General features: G+C 33.7%; 1 protein-coding gene across 2 annotated transcripts in view; it reads right to left on the reverse strand.

The window, feature by feature from the left end:
* Positions 1 to 902: 902 nt before the first annotated feature.
* The window catches only part of TMEM30A (transmembrane protein 30A), a 59,691-nt gene continuing 37,019 nt past the window's right edge, over positions 903 to 23,574 (reverse strand). For both annotated transcript variants that reach the window (XM_044676111.1, XM_044676110.1), the window contains 5 exons: positions 23,349 to 23,456; positions 17,517 to 17,604; positions 15,472 to 15,609; positions 5,779 to 5,985; positions 903 to 3,647 (listed from right to left, as the gene is read on the reverse strand). In XM_044676111.1, the coding sequence (XP_044532046.1) occupies positions 3,454 to 3,647; positions 5,779 to 5,985; positions 15,472 to 15,609; positions 17,517 to 17,604; positions 23,349 to 23,456 (735 nt within the window). In that variant the 3' untranslated portion in view covers positions 903 to 3,453. The remainder of the gene's footprint in view (positions 3,648 to 5,778; positions 5,986 to 15,471; positions 15,610 to 17,516; positions 17,605 to 23,348; positions 23,457 to 23,574) is intronic.

Below are 23,574 nucleotides of genomic sequence, written 5' to 3' on the forward strand. Positions count from 1 at the left end.
TAGAATGCAATAGTTAAAATAATGTTGTAGCCAGACTAAGAAGTATGCAATTCTTTGCAGGCTTTGTACCTTCTTATGCCATTATACTGCTGTCTCTGAAGTGTACAGAATTAGGGTCTCTTGAATTTTTATCAGTTTCATGCATTGCCAGGGTTAAACTTAATGATAAACTGAGTTTGTTCTCCCTTGGCAGAGTCTGTGATAATAACCCAGAATCATCTCCACACAAAGGTAAGACACTGGACTAAGATTGGTGGAAGGGAAAAAAATTATCATGACTTCAGAAAATTCAGTAACCTACATTTATGGCTACTTAATGACCAACATGGCCATCATATGATAATGCTAAATCAGTGTTCCTAAAATGGGTATTAGAAGATCCAGGAGACCACAAATTGAGTGGCCAATCTGGATGCCCATTCATTAACATCTTTTTTCCATTCATTCAAAAGCATAATCACACTTCTCAATCCCAAATAACCTTTCCTATATGCCACAACTCAGACCTTCTTCAGCTCTCCATTCCCATGTCTTTACTCTAAAAACTAATAGAACCTTAAACAGTATGACTAGAGTTCAAGTGAGAATCTGATCACTTCTTAAATAGGTAAGAAAAAGGTATCATTAACAGTTTTTAAACATAGAAATCCTAATATGCTCCCAATTCCCTCTCCTTCACTCCTCTTAGCAATTATGGTTCAGTTTGTAGCACCTAAAATTAAAGTATATTAGTATCATCTATTTTAAAATATCTATAATTTTTAAAAATGAAGATAAGTGCTAAAAATAGTAAATGAAATATAAGCAAGAAGTTATTTATATTTATTCTTTGAGCTTAGGTTGTAGTTGTATTTGAATTTCATCAATAAATGTTATTAACAAGACATGGCCAACATACCAAAGTAAATCCAGTTTGTTTTTATTAAGCTGTAACAGATGCTAACAAAGTAATCTCTCAAAAATACAAAGAAATTTCATCACCAGTCAATAAACAAATTATATTCCAACTTAACTCTCCCTTTGGTTAGGTATTCCTCTACTAAGTAATATACAATAATTTTCCAATTTTTTAAAAAAACCTGCTTTATGATTTAAATGAAATTTCTTAAGCCTTTATTTACTGCATAACTACTTAAAATGGGAAACCTTGTAACACTTCAAAATATTTCCTGCAAGTTTACACACAATCTATAATATATTTATTAATCTTCCCCAGCCTAATTAGGTGCCTTAAAATTAAGTTTAATTTTTTGAAAGCAGAATGCCCCAAAACAGGCATAAAACTTTTAAGAAAAAGATATTTCTATTCCCTTATCCTTCACAGAAACCAAATAAATATTACATATTCATTAGATTTAGGCAACAATAATTTTGTATATGGCTCAAAGGGAGAGATGAAGGGTAGAGGAGATAAAAGAGGATTAAGGACTAAAATCTATCAGTAAAATGAATAAACTTCAGAGCCATTTTGGGATTTCATCTTCAATATATATTAGACATTTATGGAAAAACTCTTTATTTGTCTTTTAATGGCACCCTAGTCCCTCAGATTAGAGTAAAAGATGGAAGATATTTTTTCTTGCTATCAATTTGTACAAGTAAGAAAGAAAGAATCCCTTATTAATGTTAATTTATAGGGCATAACTTATCATGTGGGATGTTCCAAACGATGAAGACAAGTGACAAAATCTGGGGAACTTTTTTTTTTTAAGGCTTCCATATAAAGAACACCTCATATAGCTAAAGTCAGATATTTGAAAGATTCCGTGATAGTCACATGTTAAGGATGCCATGCAAATCATTTTCTTATGAATGAATCAGGTCAGTGTATGACTCATGAAATCTAATTGTGAATTTATATAAAATATTAAGATGTGTGGCATCTTTTATACTATCAATCATTATATTCTTGAATGAGCATACATTTAATGAAAACTAAAATACCCAGACTTTTGATTTAAAACATAACCATGGGATAAACCACTTCAGAATAAACATACCTTTTTTTTATATAAATGTACAGATATATATAGATTAAATTTAGTAAACAAAAACAGAATGAGTTTAATTAAGCCATCTTTTCTTATTAATTAAAACATACATTTTCATGCATGTAGAAAATAACTTTACATTCACTTCAAGATAAGTTTCATTAACAAATTACAGCATTTATTTAATATTGAATATGTATAATTTACCAAGATAGCTGCATATAAAATAACCTCCACCATATACATTATAATTTATTATATGCATAATCTTCCTCAGAATTTAATCAGTCAGTTTTAAAGAAATTTTTTTAAAGTTTACTCCTAGGAAATCCAATCAAAGGAATTGGCATCTATAATTACACAAGAGGTTGAACATACACTCATACTTCACAACTATGAAATTGGAATAATTCCTAGGTAAAAGGATTAATATTCTTAATGTGTTCTGGACTACAGCTTTATTATACAAGTCAAAACACTTACCTGTAAAAATAAACTTAGTTTGAGAGAGTTCAATGGTGAGGCAAATTTCTCAATGCTAAACATCCCCTGTAATGAAATCTTAACCACTTTTGAGTACTTAAACCTGGTTTTTCCTCAGACAGAAGGTATAGCTCTGCTACCAAAGAGTACTTATTTCCCCTTTCAGCTTCTCTTCTTTCTTCTCTCGTGAAGAGGAAGCTCGAAGGGAAATGACCACAATGTGAAACATTTAGTTAGCTGGAACACCTGGCTGTACTGACTTAAACAAATGGAAATTAAAATTTTAAATTCTATCCAGAAGGTAAGTGACCATATCTCTTTAGATGTCACGAATCATTTATTCCTATGCTATATATGTTAAATATGTCCTATTACATTAGAGCTAGGCTTGACTTAAGTCTCTACTGGATAAATTGAATATATTATCCACCTTAACAAAGATTGTACTTGAAGCCTATACACACAACATACAAAAGAGAAGAAATGTTTTATTTAGATCTATCTCTGTTTATCTTCTCATAATCTTTCAATTCCCGAAAAGATACTAAAGTCATAATATATTCTTATACATCTTGTCATCCTTTTCTTCATACAAGCATACTTATACAGCTTTACATATGTATATAATATTACCCACAGAGCACAAACATTAAAGCAGCAGATACATAACAAAGGAAAGAGGTTGTATACAACATGTGGCCTAGCCAATAAAAAGCAAACATAAAAAGCCATTTTAGCAGTCACAGTGTTGATATGATCAATATAGCTACAGCTAGTTTCTGTTGAGATACCCGTCATATTTTCACAAGTCATCCACGTTGACGAAGCATAGGACAAGGCTATTTTAAAAATTAGGGGGAAATAAGAGTTATGCAGCCAGCTTCAGAAATGACATACTAACCAGACACTTAGCATTCAACAGGGAGGCTGGGTTGGACTGGCCTTGACGCACATGCAGATTTCTTTTCAGAATACAAAATTAATTGGGAATGTCAGCACTATTATTTCTGTTTCCATATTTATGATGAATTACTAGCAGTACAACTCCAAAAAGGAAGCAGATAGATCCAACAGTGATGTAAGCAATACCCAAAAATGGATTTTTTCCTCCCATCCATGAAATGGTGCTCAAGATCATCCGTTTTCGTCCATCAAAAGTATGTACTGGATAATCTGAAGATTGTATAGGAATGTTTTTTTTATGACCAGTTAGCTTATTTTGAAAATATTACTTAAGTTGGCATTCTATATTTTTATCTTTCATGAGCATTATTAATTTGTTGCACTTTGGCTCTACGATGGAACTTTTTTACAAATACCTAAGGGAAAATAAATTCTGAGATTCCTAAAATTATCAGACATGCTAGGTTATGGGTCTAGGAAAGGATATAAGTGAATAAGCTTATGATGTTTTCATTAACCACAAGGATTATGTAGTACTGTGGCATAATAATTTAAGAAATGAGATTTTTCTCAGCAGAAAATACTAAAATATTTACATGTAAAAACAAGGAAAACATTCTTTTAATATTGCAGACACCTTATGACTTTAAACTTTTTAAATATAGTTATTCTGTTTGCCATTTTAAAAATGTATTCTTTTTTGTAATTTAAGATGGTTATAACATTGGGGGGGATGTAGTGGATATTAAAAAAGCAATTTTTATATGTATTTAATATTAAAGGAAGACACTGTTCAATTATAAAAATAAGGAAACTGTGAACATATATGCAGTTTCTCATTTAAGATGTGTGTATATATATATGTATATATAAAATATATGTAAAATGCATATCTTAAAGTATTACCTATTTATATCAATCTATATGAGTACTTATTATTACTACAATAAAATATATTTTGTTTATATGGTTTCACTAGTCACTCCAGACATAAAAACTCAAGGAAGCACTTCATTTGAAAACATTAATAGGTATTAATTTAACTATATGGCCTTTGATGAAATATATATGTACACGGGTATGTGTGTACACATACACACAGATACACAGATATACACATATAAAATGATTCATGTAAAAGTCAAACATGTAAATTAAGAGTAGCAATCATTGAAGAAAATAATATTTTTGATCTCTAAAAATACATCTAATAATGATACTTAAGGGAAGTAAGGAATTATAACTGATTTTGTTGACAATATTAATTTGCTTTTTTGCTGGGCATTAATAACTGAAAAGTTTCCTAAAAAAATTTTTTTTCTCATTTCAGTCAAGTCCAACTCTTCATGACCCTGTTTGAGGTTTTTTTGGCAAAGATACTGTATTTTAATTTCCTTCTCCAGCTCATTTTACAGATGAGGAAATGAAAGGAAACAAAGCAAATAACTTACCTAAGGTCACAATAGCTGTATATGTGTTGTTAAGTAAGTGTCTAAGGCCAGATCTCAACTCTGGTCTTCCTGACTCCAGGACCTACACTCTATTCACTGCACCCACCTAACTGCGCTTACTTTACTAGTAAGAAATTTAAGGAAATACTGAGAGATTATCTGGATCCCTTGGATGAATTAGCATTTTAAATTGCAGAGATGTAGTGGCTACAAGAACAAAAATAAAAATTTAGGTTTCTTACAATTTAAACAAAGCATGCATGAAATAGGTTAACTACATTCAAATGAAATAACTCATCCAGAGAGACACTGTAGTATAGTGGATGGAACTGCCACTGAAGTCAGAAAGACCTGAGTTAAGACATATATTTGAAATCTACTGTCTCTGGGACCTTGGGCATTAGTGTTCTGGACAACTTAAGATTATAAATGGTACACAGGGTGCCAATCTGCATTGTTGGTGGAAGTTTCCTCCTCCGAGAGTTTCCTGAATTAATGAAATCACAGGTCCAGTCCTTATCCATAACTCATCCATAATTCCTAAACACTGATAAACAGTAAATGGTCCAGAATTTTCAATACATTTAATATACAAATATATGTAAATTAGCATGTTACCAAAATACACATATGTAGGTAATATGCTGATTAATGAATGAATGAAATTTAAATATCTTTTCCCATGAAATATGCATGAAGGCCTAAAGCACTGTTGGGAATATAATATATGAATGCAATATTCAAGGAACTTCTCTGAAATCTAAAATTTGTGCAATTGCAATAGAAAGTCTACTCTTATCTATATCCTTAATAAAAATAAAAATAAAAAAATAATATTTGTTACACAAATTAAAAACCAAAATTGCTTGGCCAATAAAAGATTGGACTTAATGATATATCAAAGGCCTTTTTATAGGTCTGAACTCTATAAAAGTAGCAAAAAAGGATACTGTATGTGATTTTCAAAAGGTATTGTCCAACAGGTAAAGTTGGATGTAATCCATTCTTTCGCTCTATCAGGCGATAAAGTTTCCGAAAAGTAGGTAATGCTGCAGTACGCATCCATACGATAAAATCTTCATTTATGAATCCATTGTTTTCTTCATCTTTATCCAACATATACACTGGTTTGGGCCAGTTTCTAGGCTTTGCAGTACCTGCAAAACAAAACAAAACAAAACAAACAAAAAAAACAACAGAGCAAAATCTTCACTTCATATGAAAAGTTTTATAAAAAAATACTATAAAGAATTAAAGTAAATTTTTTCTGAATCTTGAAGATATAAATAGAATTATATCACAGATAACACATAATTTCTTGATTTTCAAAACTCAAACTTATTACATTAATAACAATAAAAGAATGAAAATTTAGCCAATTATATAGTTTCTATGGAAAACATTAAAATAAGCAAATGAAAAACTGGAGTACTTTTCAAAAGACAATTTTTTTATGTAAAGATATAATAATGATAAAAATTGAGTGTACTGGGAGCAGAATAAATTTTTGTTTTAAAAAAATAATGACATTTTTATTTTGGGGAGATTTAGTTACAGGAGAGTATAATAGTAAGCTCACGAAATTTAAGTATAAGAAGCCAGAGTCTGAATTACATTTCTAACAATGTCTAATTGTGTGAACTTGGACAAGTCATTTAAGTTATCTTTGTTTTTTTATCTGTAATGTATAGATAATACTCATGCTACCTACCTCAGAGTTGTGATGAATGAAATATTTTGTGAATAACTCTAGAGCAATCACATAAATCCTTGTCAAAATTTTAAAATATTCAGAAACATTAGTAACTAATTTTAGGATTTTTTAAAAATTCCCTTAAAGTTTTTGGTTATAGGATTCTGGGAAGATGGTAGCTCAGAAGCAGCAAGGCTCCAGACCTCTGTAAACTGTTCAACATCCATCAAAGACAAGGGGCTTCAAGGGGACAGAAAACCAAATCTGACAACAGAACAGAGCAGGGAGATCTTCCCACTAAACCCAACTTAAAAGGTATAGGGGAAAAAAGCCTGAACTCTTGAACTTTCGGGTTCAAGGGGAAAGGAAAAATCCAAGGTCCCCTCCCCCACCTAATATACTGAGTCTCCAGAAGATCCTGGAACCTCTTGACAGCCAAGGGCTCTAGTCCCCAGGGAGTGCCTTGCTGGCCCAGCTGTGCTAGACTCAAGGCTTTGATCACAGATGGCAGGGAGATACCTGGAGGAGAAGTGCAAGGAGTTGGGCCAAACACTCCATCTAATGCTGCCCCCCCTTTTTAGAGGTTTTGGCCTCAGGGCACATAGAGCTTTGCAGATCAACTCCACTGGGGCTTAATCTTATCAATACAGCAGAAAAGAAATCTTCAGAGGGCTGGGAAACTCCAAAACCCCTCCCCCATAGACTGCAGTGAAAGTAGCTGAAATCACATCTTTGGCTTTTACTACCAACTGGGAAAGATCTGGCCCCAGAGCTCACTAATCTCACTAATCTACTGAGCCACTGAGTGAATCCACAGATCCAGCAAATAATCAGACCAAGATTACAGTCAATTACAGGGTGAAAGAAGGATAAAACATGAGTAAACAACAAAAAAAAGAAATTACATTTGACAGCTTCTATCTAGGAAAAGAACAAAGAGCAAATGGATTAGAGGAAAATCAAGGAACACCAAGAAAAAACACAGAAACTCCATCGAATTGGACAGAGGCTTTGGAAGACCTCAAAATTCAATTAACTCAAGAACTCAAAAAACAATCAAGAGAGGCTGAAGACAATTGGAAAAAGGAAATACATGAACTAAAACAGGAAAATAGTCTTGAAAGCCAAAACAGACCAGCTGGAAAACAAGGCAAAGAAGGTGAAAGAGGACCTAAAAAGAAAATCAGATTAGAAGAAGGATGACCAAAAAGTCAGGGATGAAATTCAGTCTTTAAAAATTAGAATCCAACACCTAGAAGCAAATGGCATCACAAGGCAGCAAGAATATATAAAACAAAATCAAAAGAATGAAAAATTCGAGGAAAATATGAAACATCTCGTTGCCAAAACTTCAGATTTGGAAAACAGATCACAGAGAGACAATTTAAGAAATATTGGACTACTGGAACATCATGACCAAAAAAAAAAAAAAAAAAAAAAAAGGCCGGACATCATCCTACAGGAAATTATACAAGAAAACAGCCCTGAAATCCTCGAACAAGAGGAAAAAGTGGAGACTGAAAGAATCCACATATCGCCTGCTACATTTAATCCACAACTCTCAACTCCCAGGAATATTATAGCCAAATTCAAGAACTACCAGACCAAGGAAAATATATTACAAGCTTCTAAGAAGAAGTCATTCAGATACCAGGGAACCACAGTTAGGATAACACAGAATCTGGCTGCATCTACACTGAAGGACTGGAAAGCATGGAATATAATATCCTGGAAAGCAAGGGAACTGGGTCTACAACCAAGAATCAACTACCCAGCAAAACTGACTATATTCTTGCAGGGGAAAGTATGGTCATTTAATAAAATTGAAGACTTCCAAGGATTCATAAAGAAAAAACTGGACTTAAACAGAAAATCTGATGTCCAAACACAGAACTCAAGAGAATCACCAAAAGGTAATTAATTAAGAGAGGGGGAAAAATTTTTTTTAAGGAACCCAATAAGTTAAAATGATTTGTATCCCTATAAGAAAAGATGATATTGTTAACTCTTAAAAACTGTTATTATCATCAGGATGGCTAGAAGAAGTATACTTAGAGGGAACAGTGACAAACTACATAGGATGAAATGCCAAGATATATATGTATGTATAAATATATATAAAAATAGAGGTAAAAAAAGAGGATAATATTATAAGAAATGGGAAGAGAGACAAAATGGAGGAAATTTATGTTCTGTAAAGAAGCACATGGTGGGAGCAGGGGAGAAGACCAATACACTGGAAGGATAAAGAGTTTGGAGAGAGGAAATACTTTATTCTTACATGCTCTGAAATTAACTCAAGGAGAGAAGAACAATCAGATCCATTGGGGCAGAGAATTGATTCATGCCCTATAGAGATGTAGGGTAACAAACAGACTGGTGAGGAGGGAAGCAATAATAGGGAGGGAGAGTGTGGGGGGTAGCTTAAAAAGACCATAAAGAAAAATAAAAGGGGAAGAAGGGAGGGGGGAGAAAGGGAAGTAAAATAAGGGAGGGGACTAGGGGGACTGATTAAAAACAAAACACTGGTGTAGAAGGAAATAATGAAAGAAGAAAAGTCAGGACAAGGAGAGGGAATCAAAATGGTGGGGAATACACAGTTGATAATCATAACTCTGAATGTGAATGGGATGAACTCACCCATAAAACAGAAGCAAATAGCAGAATGGATTAGAAAGCAAGCACACATGAGGCAGGTAGACATGCATTAGGGTAAAAATAAAAGACTGGAGCATAATCTATTTGGCTTCAACTCAGAAAAAGAAGGCAGGAGTTACAATCATGATATCTTACAAATCCAAAGTAAAAATAGATCTGGTTAAAAGTGATAGGGAAGGTAATTATATCCTGATAAAAGGCAGTATAGACAATGAAGAAATATCAGTACTCAACATGTATGCACCAAATGGTAAAGCATCCAAATTTCTAAAGGAGAAGCTAGTGGAGCTCAATGATGAAATAGGTAGCAAAACTGTACTAGTGGGGGACCTAAATCTTCCCCTATCAGATCTAGATAAATCAAACCAAAAAATAGATAAGAAAGAGGTAAGAGATGTGAATGAAATCTTGGAAAAATTAGAGTTAACAGGTGGAGAAAAATAAATAGGGGCAAAAAGGAATACACCTTGTCTTCAGCAGTACATGGTACATTCACAAAGATTGACCATGTGCTAGGGCACAGAAACATGTCAAACAAATGCAAAAGAGCAAAAATAATAAATGCAACCTTTTCAGATCATAATGCAATAAAAATAATAATTAGTAAGGGTACATGGATAGGCAAATCAAAAATTAATTGGAAATTAAATAATATGATTCTCCAAAATAAATTAAAGAACAAATCATAGAAACAATAATTTCACTAAAGACAATGACAATGACAATGATGAGACATCCTACCAAACTATGTGGGATGCAGCCAAAGCAGTACTCTGGGGGAAATTTATATCCTTGAGGGCATATATTAACAAATTAGAGAGGGCAAAGATCAGTGAATTGGGCATGCAAATCAAAAAACTAGAAAGCGAACAAATTAAAAACCCCAGATGAAAACTAAATTAGAGATTATAAAAATTAAAGGAGAAATTAATAAAATCAAAAGTAAAAGAACTATTGAATAAATAAATAAGACTAGAAGCTGGTATTTTGAAAAAACAAATAAAATTGACAGAGTACTAGTCAATCTAATAAAAAAAAAACCAGAAAGAAGAAAACCAAATTAACAGTATTAAGGGGCAGCTGGATGGCTCAGTGGATTGAGAGCCAGGCCTAGAGACAGGAGGTCCTAGGTTCAAATCCAACCTCAGACACTTCCCAGCTGTGTGACCCTGGGCAAGTCACTTAACCCCCATTGCCTAGCCCTATAACAAATAAAAAAAAAATTAATACAGAAGGATATATATAAAAAGATACTAGGGTTAAAAAAAAAAAAACCAAACCAAATTAACAGTATTAAATATGAAAAGGGAGACCTCACCTCTAATGAAGAGAAAATTAAGGCAATCATTAAAAATATTTTGCCCAATTATATGGCAATAAATATAGCAATCTAGGAGATATGGATGAATATTTACAAAAATATAAATTGCCTAGATAAACAGCAGAAGAAATAGAACACTTAAATAATCCCATAACAGAAAGAGAAATTGAACAAACCATCAAAGAACTCACTAAGAAAAAATCCCCAGGACCAGACAGATTTACAAGTGAACTCTAACATTCAAAGAACAACTAATCCCAATACTATACAAACAATTTGACATAATAAGCAAAGAAGGAGTTCTACCAAATTCCTTTTATGACACAAATATGGTACTGATCCCAAGGTCAGCTAGACCAAAAAGAGAAAGAAAACTACAGACCAATCTCCTTAATGAACATAGATGCAAAAATCTTAAATAGAATACTAGCAAAAAGACTCCAGAGTAAGTGATCAAGAGGGTTATCCATCATGATCAGGTGGGATTTATATCAGGAATGCAAGGATGGTTTAATATTAGGAAAACCATTCACATAATTGACCATATCAACAAGCAAATCAACAAAAAACACATGATTATCTCAATAGACGCTGAAAAAGCCTTTGACAAAATACAACACCCATTCCTATTGAAAACACTAGAAAGTATAGGAATAGAAAGACCTTTCCTAAAAATAATAAACAGTATATATTTAAAACCATCAGCAAGCAACATCTGCAATGGCGATAAATTAGAAGCATTCCCAGTAAGATCAGGAGTGAAACAAAGATGCCCATTATCACCTCTATTATTTAACATTGTGCTAGAAACACTAGCAGTAGCAATTGGAGAAGAAAAAGAAATTGAAGGTATTAAAATAGGCAATGAGGAGACTAAGCTATCACTGTTTGCAGATGATATGATGGTCTACTTTAAAAATCCTAGAGAATCAACTAAAAAGCTAATGGAAATTATCAACAACTTTATCAAAGCAGCAGGATACAAAATAAACCCATATAAATCATCAGCATTTCTATACATTTCCAACACAACTCAGCAGCAAGAGTTAGAAAGAGAAATGCCATTTAAAATCACCCAAAACAATATAAAATACTTGGGAATCTATCTACCAAGACATACACAGGAATTATACAAACACAATTACAAAAAACTTTCCACACAATTAAAACTAGATTTAAACAAATGGAAAAACATGAATGCTCATGGATAGGATGAGCTAACATAATTAAAATAACCACCCTATCCAAATTAATTTACTTATTTAGTGCCATACTGTAATATAGGAATAATACTGCCATGTTTTCTTGGGGCAACCTGTCAGTTGCCCTGGTTGGAATGCTGACTGTGGCAGGAGCACAGGGCAAGTACCAACTGGCAGCAGGGTATATAAAGCGCTAGAGACCCAGGACTGGGTTCTGTTCTTTCCCCTACTTCTCTTCTCACCTTCACTTCTACCCCTTGGGATGGGATCCAGGGTGGTCGAGGGAGGTGGAAAGTAGGATCTTAGCTTTCCTAGGCCAGGCAGGTTTTGGAGATCTTTGCTGACCCAATAGGAACATCAATTAGATATACCATTTATTGCCTAACAAGAGGTTGCTTTATATTACCATCAAGAGATCATTTATTTCCGTCCCAGGGCTGGTCCCTTGGGATAGCTTAAGATCATAACAAGGAGTTCATCAACATCCTGAACTTAGATCTAGAAGGCAGTACTAGACTAGTTTCATAGTTTCCTAACCCACTCTTCAATCCCTTTTCCCTAATCAACTTATTCAATAAATCCTTAGTTTAATTTATGAACTAGTCTCTCCTACCTTCAACTTAGATCTAAGTAGACTGCTGTTCAAGATTCTAGGAGGGAGTCAGAGTAACTCCATTACTGTTAGACAGGAAGCACCACACTTCCCTTCCTGTCTAATCTCACTGTCAACCAATAGGAGTTACTTCCTCAGCCAGGTCAGAGGCTGAAGGGAAATCGTCTTAAAGGGGTTTAGTCCTTGCCAAGGGAAATTACATCAATCCCTTGGCTGGCTAAGGCACTGAGTACTTGTCATTCCTACAACCTGTACCTCCAGTCTACTGCTTGTGATTAATCCACATTAGCTTCCTGACTGCTTACAGCTTTACCAACCTCCATAACAGATTCAGCATTAAACCCTCATTAAAATAACCATCAAACTACCAAGAAACTAATTACTAAATTAGAAAAAATTATAACAACGTTCATTTGGAAGAACAAAGTATCAAGAATATCAAGGAAAATAATGAAAAAAAAATGTGATGGAAGGTGGCCTAGCAGTACCAGATCTGTACTATACCAGAGCTGTACTATAAAGTAGTGGTCATCAAAACAATATGGTACTGGCTAAGAGACAGAAGGGAGGATCAGTGGAATAGACTTGGGGTAAATGACCTCAGCAAGGCAGTCTATGATAAACCCAAAGAGTCCAGCTTTTGGGACAAAAATCCACTATTTGACAAAAACTGCTATAAAATTGGAAAACAGTATGAGAGAGATTGGGTCTAGATCAACATCTCACACCCTACAGTACACCAAGATGAATTTGGAATGGGAGAATGACATGAATATAAAGAAGAAAACTATAAGTAAATTAGGCAAACACAGAATAGTATACTTGTCAGATCTCTGGGAAAGGAAAGAATTTAAAACCAAGCAAGAGTTAGAAAAAATTACAAAATGTACAATAAATAATTTTGATTACATTAAATTAAAAAGGTTTTGTACAAACAAAACCAGTGCAACCAAAATTAGAAGGGAATCAACAAATTTGGAAAAAATCTTTATAACAAAAAACTCTGACAAAGGTCTAATTACTCAAATATATAAGGAGCTAAACCAACTGTACAAAAAAATCAAGCCATTCCCCAACTGATAAATGGGCAAGGGACATGAAAAGGCAATTTTCAGATAAAGAAATCAAAATTATCAATAAGCACATGAAAAAGTATTCTAAATCTCTTATAATTAGAGAAATGCAAATCAAAACAACTCTGAGGTACCACCTCACATCGAGCAGACTAGCTAACATGACTGCAAAGGAAAGTAATAAATGTTTGAGGGAATGTGACAAAATTGGGACACTAATATATTGCTGGTGGAGTTGTGAATTGATCCAACCATTCTGGATGGCAATTTGGAACTATGCCCAAAAGGCTTTAAAAGACTATCTGCCCTTTGATCCAGCCATATCACTGCTGGGTTTATACCCCAGAGATCATAAGGAAAAAGACATGTACAAAAATATTTATAGCTGCACTCTCTGAGGTGGCAAAAAAATGGAAAGCGAGGGTATACCCTTCAATTACGGAATAGTTGAACAAATTGTGGTATATGCTGGTGATGGAATACTATTGTGCTCAAAGGAATAATGAACTGGAGGAATTCCATGTGAACTGGAATGACCTCCAGGAATTGATGCAGAGTGAAAAAAGCAGAACCAGGAGAACATCATACACAGACAATTTCTCTACTAGCAGCAATGCAATGACCCAGAACAATTCTGAGGGACTTATGAGAAAGAACACTATCCACATTCAGAGGAAGAACTTTGGGAGCAGAAACACAGAAGAAAAACTGCTTTAAGAAATGGGATGATGGGGATATGTTTGGGGATGTAGACTCTAAACAACCATTGCAGTGCAACCATCAATAATATGGAAATAGGTCTCGATTAATGATACATATAAAACCCAGTGGAAATGTACATCGGCTATTGGGGGTAGAGGAAGAAAATGAATCATGTAACCATGGAAAATTTTTCTAAAAAATAAAAAAACATTCCCTTAAACAAGGACAGGGATGAGTCAGTGCTATAGAGTTCTTGGTGAGGCATCCTTTCTACCAAAAGAAGGTGTGCTTCTTTGCAACCTACAATCTTAGAAAGTTGCCTGTGGGTACTGTTGTGAGGATTATTTAGGTATTAGTTTATATACAGTTTAATATGGACCTAGCAGGAAGGGCTGGAGAATTCCAAGATGGAATGAAGAAGCAGGAAGTGTGCTTCTTACTCACTGAGAGAGACTCCATGGTGGTTGGGGCAAGCAGCAACTGACAACTAGGAGACACCAGATTTACCAGTGATCCTGTGGAAAGACTGTTACCTACTTGTGGGAGATTTTGGTAGAGACTGCTAAATTCCAACCTGAGTTGCAGGTCAACTTGGGCTGGGTCAGCTCCCAGAATCTACCCACCTGGAAGAGTGCAACTGATGGTCGGGGAGGAGCAGACACATCACTGGAGTGATGCTGAACACTGCTGCTGTGAGGATACTCACTCCTATCCTGCTTTTCCCTGGGCCCTGTTATGCTTAGGTCTTAATTTAGTGTAGTCAAGTCCTTCCCCTGTCCCTGTGGTTTGCCCTTAGCTTGTAAGTGTAGAATCCCAATTCCCATCCTTTATCTTGTAGTCCCTGATTAAAAACTGTTATAAACCTTTGCCTTTTGCCTGCTGGTTCCATAGGCCTTTGCCTAGGTGGGCTGAGTGACTGTTGGAGCCTAACTGCCATTTCCAGTAACTGTAACCTCCTAGTAGTTAAACTTGGTCTCCCTACCTTGTTGGGTCCTGTTCATCTGTCATCCTGTCTCTCTCACCCCAATGTGAACTCACAAATAGTAATAGTTTACATCCCTGGTAACCCTCCATTACAGTACTAAGAAATTAGATGACTTGCCCAGGATCACACAATCATTAGGTTAGGTTGCCAAAGGCAATACTTGAACATGTCATCCCAGTTCCAAGGCCAGCTCTCCAAACTATGTTACCAAAACTATCAAATTACAATTTACCTGGGGAAAGAAAAGTAAAAATTATGGATATTAAGCTTTAACAAACAAGAAAATGCAAATAACTCTTTTAGCATTCCTCAGCTTATATGCTTTTTTAAAACAAATTTTTAATATTTACATCTTTTTTAAATAAACCTCAAGTTGTTGTTTTGCTTTAACCTTACCTGCAAAAGTTTCAGTCAGATTTTCTCCAGGTGGATTTCTGAATTTCACATTTTTGTCTGTCCACCAAGCAATGCCTTTCTTATGTAGAGCAATAGGTATAGGTGTGGTTCCATTCATCTGAAACAATTCTAATGTATCTGAAAAATGAGACAAAAAAGATAATTATTTTATGCTCTTACTTGACAGTATCTCATTCTACCCTATTAGGGATTATTCTTCTTGTGCTTCCTTCCTCTTTGTTTCTTGTCCTATACTTCATCCTTATAGGGTCAGGTTCTCCCGAATACTCAAGAAGATAATCAGCTATTTGTTAAACTCATTAAACTAATGAAAAAAAAAAGATACATGAGCTCTATAAAATACTTCCTACAGTTCCAGGCTGTACATGTGGATTGTTATAAAGATAATATGGGGGATAAATATAATAATTTTGTATCTCTATTTTATTTCATTAAATTAAATCATAAAAATTTATAAACTAACATATGAAATTGATATAAAAATATCTCTGGAATCAATTAACATAGACATATAACAAACATATTAAATTCAGGACTTCTTAATCTTTTTTGGTGAAATCTATGGACTCTAGAATGTTTTGTTATCTATATTCAAAATTAAAGGAAATCCAAAGTTTTAGTTAAAGACTAGTGAAAATAGAGATGTAATTTTTTTTTCCAATTTACAGAACTCAAGAAATTTATACATAGAACCCTGGTTAAAAATGTTTGATTTAGGGGCAGCTGGGTAGCTCAGTGGAGTGAGAGTCAGGCCTAGAGACAGGAGGTCCTAGGTTCAAACCCGGCCTCAGCCACTTCCCAGCTGTGTGACCCTGGGCAAGTCACTTGACCCCCATTGCCCACCCTTACCAGTCTTCCACCTATGAGACAATGCACCGAAGTACAAGGGTTGAAAAAAAAATGTTTGATTTAATATGAGTTTTGTTTTTAAAAGTCACATTCTAAGAGTATAAGAGTATTACCAAAAAATGTTTCCAACATCTGGTATATCACATAATTCTCCTTTTATTTTTGTATTCAATTTTTTCCCAAAAAAGTATAAATATACAATCCACAATAGCAACTCTATCAATAAGTCTATATATACCTCTCTGATCCCCAATTCTATAAAAAAATATAGAGAGACCATTATTCTGACAAAATATAGTCTGTTTAGTCACTTTTCAACTATTAAGCACTTGGGTTATTTCTAAGTTTTTCACTACTATAATAACCAGTATATACATAAATATATGAAAATCATTTCTTTCTTTTAAGGTATCTTGGCATATTTTACATGATGAATATTACCATACAGTAGGATTTCGATCTTAGCATGTGTATGTACTTTTTATTGTATATTAACTTCCCATAACTATCAAGTATACTTTTGATCCAACAAGTCAATATTTTAAAAAGAAATTCAAGTGTTGTTTTTTAAATACTCAAATAAAACAAAAACTAGTAAGGTAAATACACTTACACCCAGATCCACCCACACACCCACACCAAACAACCCCAAAAATTAAATAATGGATTGCTAACTTAAATGGCATTTGTATTCTCTATTACTACTCTCAGACTGGTAGTATTACTGGTCAGCAGACCATATCATTATATCTAAAATAGGATAGAAAGTTGTATGTGCTTCCTTTGCTAAGTATTGCTTATCTTTCCTTCCTTATGGTTAAAAGTTTCCCAGGAGGATAGAGAATTATGCTACTGAAAAAATCACAAAATACTAAAGTTTTTACAATATTTTGAGAAGTAGAACAAGAGGGCAAAAATTTGTCAACCGTGTGTGTGTGCGTGTGTGTGTGTGTCACACACACACGGCAAAAGTCAAGAGCATTCAAAAATTTACAACAAATCTCAAAAGATGAAAACATACATTACTTTTACTTTCTATTTAATAAAGTCTTAGATTTTCATACTTAAAACTGTCAAGTTCTCAGTTTTATCCACGTGTTACTGAAACATTAAGTCTGTAACATACTACATAAATTGTCATGATATTTCAAAACAAGAAGTTTGAAAGAGCATACCATTAAACATACTGTTGGCAATAGCTCCACAAGGAGCAATTGGTATATCTTCATCCCTGCGATAGGGCTCACATTCCTTACTGGGATTCTGATTTTTATAAAGAAAGAAAAACAAAGAAAAATTATAAAGACAAACATTACTGACTAAATCACGGTCTAACATTTCTAAATCTGTCTAAAAAATATTGAGTAGGAAATTGGCATTGCCATGTAACTCCCAAGTAATTCCAATTTTAACAAACTAATTAAGAATGAGTTTGTAATCAATTGCTTTGTAAACATTTTTACCTTTCAATTATTCCCAAAAGAATGCTTTACCTAGGTGTGGCACTATAATATAGTAATTGAAACAATCTGAAAAAAATGCACTAAATATGCATTAATTTTTCATTCATATCTTTCACTGAATATTGTTGCTTTTATTTTTATCTATGCAGCAAGAAGAATTAAGAATAGACATAACTGGATTTATTATCAGAGGAACTGGGTTTTGTTCTCAGCATTACTACTTAACCTCTCAGGACCTTGGTTTTTTCATCTGTAAGATGGCGGGACTGGAAAAGATGGTTTCTGTAATCCTTAAATCTGTGATCTTTTCTGTAGCCATCCACCTTTTCATTCTTTTTTTTTTCATTTTTTTTTATTTTTTCATTCAGAACTTTTCATTCTTCTTCACCATGCCTTGGTGGCTTTCTCACCCTGGAAAATTCCACTGCCCCTGTAGCCCTTTCCTTTTCTATTCTCTTGTCACCAAACTTCTTTCTCCTACCACTATCTGCTTTTCAATTCTCTTTTATGGTTGCCTTTCCTCATTAGAATTCAAATTCCTTGAGATCAGATTGTCCTTCTTTTTGTTTGTATTGATATTCCCAACACTTTGCAGAATGCTTGGCACATGATTAGCCTTAATAAATAAATATTTATTGACTTGATCTATTTAAACATCAATTTCATGTTATTGGGGCACTTGGTTGTTTCAGTAGATAGAGAGCCAGGCCTACATACAGGAGGTCCTGGGTTCAAATGTGACCTCAGACACTTCTTAACTGTGTGATCCTGGGGAAGTCACTTGACTCCTCTGCCTTGGAAATGATACTATCAATTCTATGATAGAAATTAATGGTTTAAAAAAAAAAGCACATGAAGAGTGTGCACTCTTCTACATCAGATACTTGAAAAGAGGAGGGATTATATCAAGGACTTTGGAGATATCACAAAGAGGAATTGGTCTCTATTTTTTCACTAAAATATATAAGTCAGGGTTATCAGCTAAGAAAGTGAATGAAAAGATAGAATGAGATGCTTGAGGGGGGAACAAATGGATTCAAACAACCTCCACTAAAAATGGAATAAAGAATCAAGTAGGAAAGAATGAAAGGCTTATTCTTTCCTTAATACCTTTTACACAAACTTAACAATTTCACAAATTAGTTACATTTCTCTGCAGTACTGCAATTATAAAATGTAAGTTTAAACTAACTATGCACATTACTCATTATTAAATTCTTATAAAAGCCTTGAAGACACATCAACAGGCTAATATCTATTATTTAAAATAGAGTACAGAACTCATCATGTGAATAACAAAAAACATTAAATATCTACTCCACAGAACTAGATAAGCTACAAAGACAAATGTGATACAATAATATACTTTGACTAGTCCCAATTAAGTACTGCAAAATACCAAATTCTATTTATTGCTTTAGAAAGCTTTACAAATTTATGATGGCGTTATCTTTACTATAAAATTTTACATTCTCTTGGATACAGGTTCTATCCTATATTTCAAATCCAGAGTTCTATTATATCACAGTACTTCCTTTATATCACACTACCACATGAAATGTTTTTATATTAGAATTTGTTTTTTAACTGATGAATTTTTCTGACACAGCTGAAATTCTTTCATAAAGTGCATTCCTTGAAAATAAAAAAGCAATAGAACAAATGTAACCAGTAACACAGGACACTTTTCACTTTTATACTTTAACATTTGTTAATAGAAGGGAAAATATGTGTGCTCAAAATTTAACAATGCAGTGCCTTGTATTTTAATTATAATTTTGTTTTTGTTTAATGTTGCCTTCAATTACATTGTTGTAGTCATTGTGTTTTGATGTTTTATAGTAAGAACTTATTAACTTCTGATACTTCCAATTCAATACACATTTGTTATTTACATTGTCTCATGCTAGACACTAAAGATACGACAGAAATTAAAAAAAAAAAGAAGCATAAAATTTATTGGTGACTAGAAACGAGAAAACATATATAATTATAATATAATTTGAGGAAGGAGAGAGAACTAACAACTAATTGGTGCTACAGGGCAGAGGTTTCAATCACAGCATTGCAGCCAGGAGTCAAATTAAAATGCAACTAGAAAATATTTAACAAAATATATAAAAAAGAATAAAAGAGATAATGTAAATTTGTGGTTGTCTTGGTCAAAATCTGCAGCTCTCAGGGATCGTTATGAATAGTTTCTTTCTATTTAAGTTTGAAACCATAGTTCTTGGGGGATCAAGAAAGGATTTTGGGTAGCTTAAGCTCTTAAGAGTCAATACAAATTTATTTTAGTAAAAATGTCTTCCCCCTGAAGAATACATAAAACATCATGATCCATTAAAAAAAATATTCTCATGTAAAACTTGGAATTGTTCCTTGGACCTTTGCTAAAAAGGTTAGTAGTATTTGTTGCTAGTTAGAAGAATAGAGGAAAGATCAGTGAAACAGCAGAACAGGTAAACAAGGCATTAGAGAATCAAACTCAATCCTTCAGTGCTACATAACTCATAATACCATGAATGTGGGAGGGAAGGTCCCTCTTACAAGAATTTCTGGGAAATTGGAAAGCAGTCTGTTATATTGCAATAAGTTAAAAAATAGATTTATATCCTAAATACAGGGCACAATGTTAACTCTTAAAAGATGTGGAAAGAGATCTGAAATCTTTCCCAATTATAGCTAAGGAATGAGTTCTTAATCACAGAATAGAAGAAATCACAAACAATAACTCTGATTATATCAAATTTAAAAGCTTTTGAATAAATCCCTGCAACAAGGAAAAGGGAAAGCAGCAATTTGGAAAAAAGATTTGCTTCAAATATCTCTGATATTAATCAGCTATGCAAAATGAATAGAGAATTAATAAAAATAAATAAGATCAAAAGCCATTTTCTATTGTATTAGTGGTCAAAAGATATGTTAGGGTTAAAAATACTGTGATAAAAGTTGGGAGACCAGTTTAGTAAACCACTTTTACTTATTTGGAGGAGAGTAGGGGTAGGAAATAGGAGAGTATATCTATCATATCATATAACTATGCCTAAAAATCTAAATCCTATATTAAATCTCTAAGAAATCCTAAATCTAAGGATCTTCTTGACTGATAAAGCAGGTCTAACTTATCTACTCTAAGATTAAATTCACTATCTTAAGCTAATTAATCGATGAACATTAAACAATAACAAACTCCTCAAAGTAATTCTTCTATTAACTGTCAGTTAGTTATAAAATGCCTGTCACAGAGACACAGGAGACAAGGCCCTCCAACAGCTCCTTTTCCCTCAAAGTACTGAGGAGAAAAAGCCCAACTGTCAACTCAATCCTTGCTTATAAATTCTGCTCTTAAAGAGGCAGCATGAGTTTCAGACACTCCCTCTAACATGTAAATTCTGCTCTTAATGAGTCAGAGTGAAATTAAGAAAACTCCTTAGAACAGATACAAATAGTTCTCAAAATAAGAATTGCAAAGTAGTAATAGCTATATGAAGATTTCTACAATTACTAATAAGAGAAGATACAAATCAAAATAAGTATCTATTTGATACTCACAAAAATGGTAAAGATGACAAAAGACAAGAACAGCCAATGTTGGAGGGACTTCAGGAAGACAAGTATATTACTATACTACAGGAGATGATGTAGATTGGTTCAACTAGACTGGGAAAAAAGTTGGCACGATATTTTAAAAAAAGAGTTACTGAAATGTCCATATGCTTTGACCCAGAGATCCCACTACAAATCATATACCACAAGAAGATCAAAATCAGAAAGGTTCCATGTATAAAAAATATTCATAACAGTACTTTCTGGGGTAGCAAAGAACTAGAAACAAAGAAGGATGCCTAATGATGGGGGATGTTAACAATTTTGATAAATTAATGTAATAAAAAACTATTGTACAGTAAGAAATGATGAAAGCAAAGAATTTAGAAGCATGAGAAGATATATGAACTGATGAAGCATGAGAAAAGTAGAACGAGGAAAACTAGAAAACTACACAATAACTACAATAATATAAATGGAAAATCCACCCCTTTGCCCAAAGGAAACCAAAAATTATATAATAACCAAGCATCTTGGCCCTGGAGAAAAGCTGAAAAAATATACCTATTGGTCCCTGTACTATAGAGGGGAGAGTCGATGGGCACAGAATATTGCAAATACTTGTCAAGACTGATGACATGTTGGTTAGTTTTACTGAATTGCTTTTTCTCCTTTTTCTCTTTTAATCTTTCTAACATGGGTTGGATTGGTAGGTAGGGTAGGAATTTACTTGGATATAAGGATCACTGGGATAGGACTAAACTCGTAATTTCATTAGTATAGGAAGCTTCCAGGTAAAGAAACTCCCTCTACCAAAGCAGGTTAACACATTCTCTATAACTTGTAGTCTTAAAGAGTTGCTTCAAGCACTGAGAAGTTAGGTGACTTCCTTGGGGTCACATAGCCAGAATGTCTCAGAGGAGGGACTTGAAACTAAGTCTTCCTGGCTTCAAGGCCAGCTCTTTATCTATGCCATGTTGTTTCTCATCATCATAATCAGAAACAAATGTAATATGAAACAAACAATGTTAACAAAGGATACTTTTTCTTTTTACAGAAAGGACATCTGCTTACTTCAAAGTGTGTCAAAAGGAAAACACTCTTTTATCCACTTTTAGGACCAAAGATAATCAACCTTAAAATGAAACCCATCAAGTTATATATAGTCTTAGGAACTTACGGGACCCTTTTTACCCCTAAGTTAAAACTCAAAGAAGAAAGGATCTCCCTGGGGCATCCTCTGGGTTGCAAATGTTCTAAAATGAATCATAATCCTAAATATATAGAAAAAGTATTAAATCAAGCCCGTCTTGGTTTTTTACAGGTCCAAGTCCTGGAACTTTGGGAAACTATGAACTTCCCAACTCAAATTCTCAAGTCAGATCATGGTTAATAAGAGTGCCCAAAGGATGTAGACACTAAACAATAACTCTAGTCCAACTATCAATAATATAGAATTAGGTCTTGATCAATGATACATGTAAAACCCAGTGGAATTGTGCGTCGGCTAAGGGGGGTGGGGTGGGTAGGGGGGGTTGGGGGAGAGGGAAAGAATATCAAAATTAAAATTAAAAAAAAAAAATAAAGAGTGCCCAAAGATGTCTGCTATTCTAGATACTTAAAAAATTGTCAAGAATAGGATATAAAGGACATACAGCATCACTAAAACAAGTTAAATAGTGAGAAATATAGGGTCTGCTGCTTTGTACCTGAGTCAGAAAACAAAGCAAAAGAGTGGTAAGGACTAGGTAATAGGGGTTAAGTGACTTGTTCAGGGTCACACAGCCAGACAGTGTCTGAGCCCATATTTGAACCCAAGACCTCCTGTCTCTTGGCCTGGCTCTCAATCCGATGAACCACCTAACTGCCCCTGATCCTTTAATTCTACATTAAATGTTCCCACAAATAATCCTCTTGGTTGTTAAATTGTACATGGTGATATTCATTAGTGTCATTAGTTTGTATTTCATTTACTTATTTATTTGTATTTTCACTTACTCTTAAGGCGGTAATATCCCCATTAAGTTGACTGTCATCTCGAGATTTCACATAGCGACGATGATTCTGATAGAAATTAGACAGTCCATAATACATAAATACATGTCCCTGTGGAGAGATTGTAAGGAAAAAAAAAAGATTTTTATTTTGAAGACTGAAAATTTTGGAAAAAAGTATATACTGGTATGAATGATGCCTTATGTTTAGGATGACTTTTTTGTACTTC

The sequence above is a fragment of the Gracilinanus agilis genome, chromosome 4, assembly GCF_016433145.1.
Source record: "Gracilinanus agilis isolate LMUSP501 chromosome 4, AgileGrace, whole genome shotgun sequence".
NCBI lineage: Eukaryota > Metazoa > Chordata > Mammalia > Didelphimorphia > Didelphidae > Gracilinanus > Gracilinanus agilis.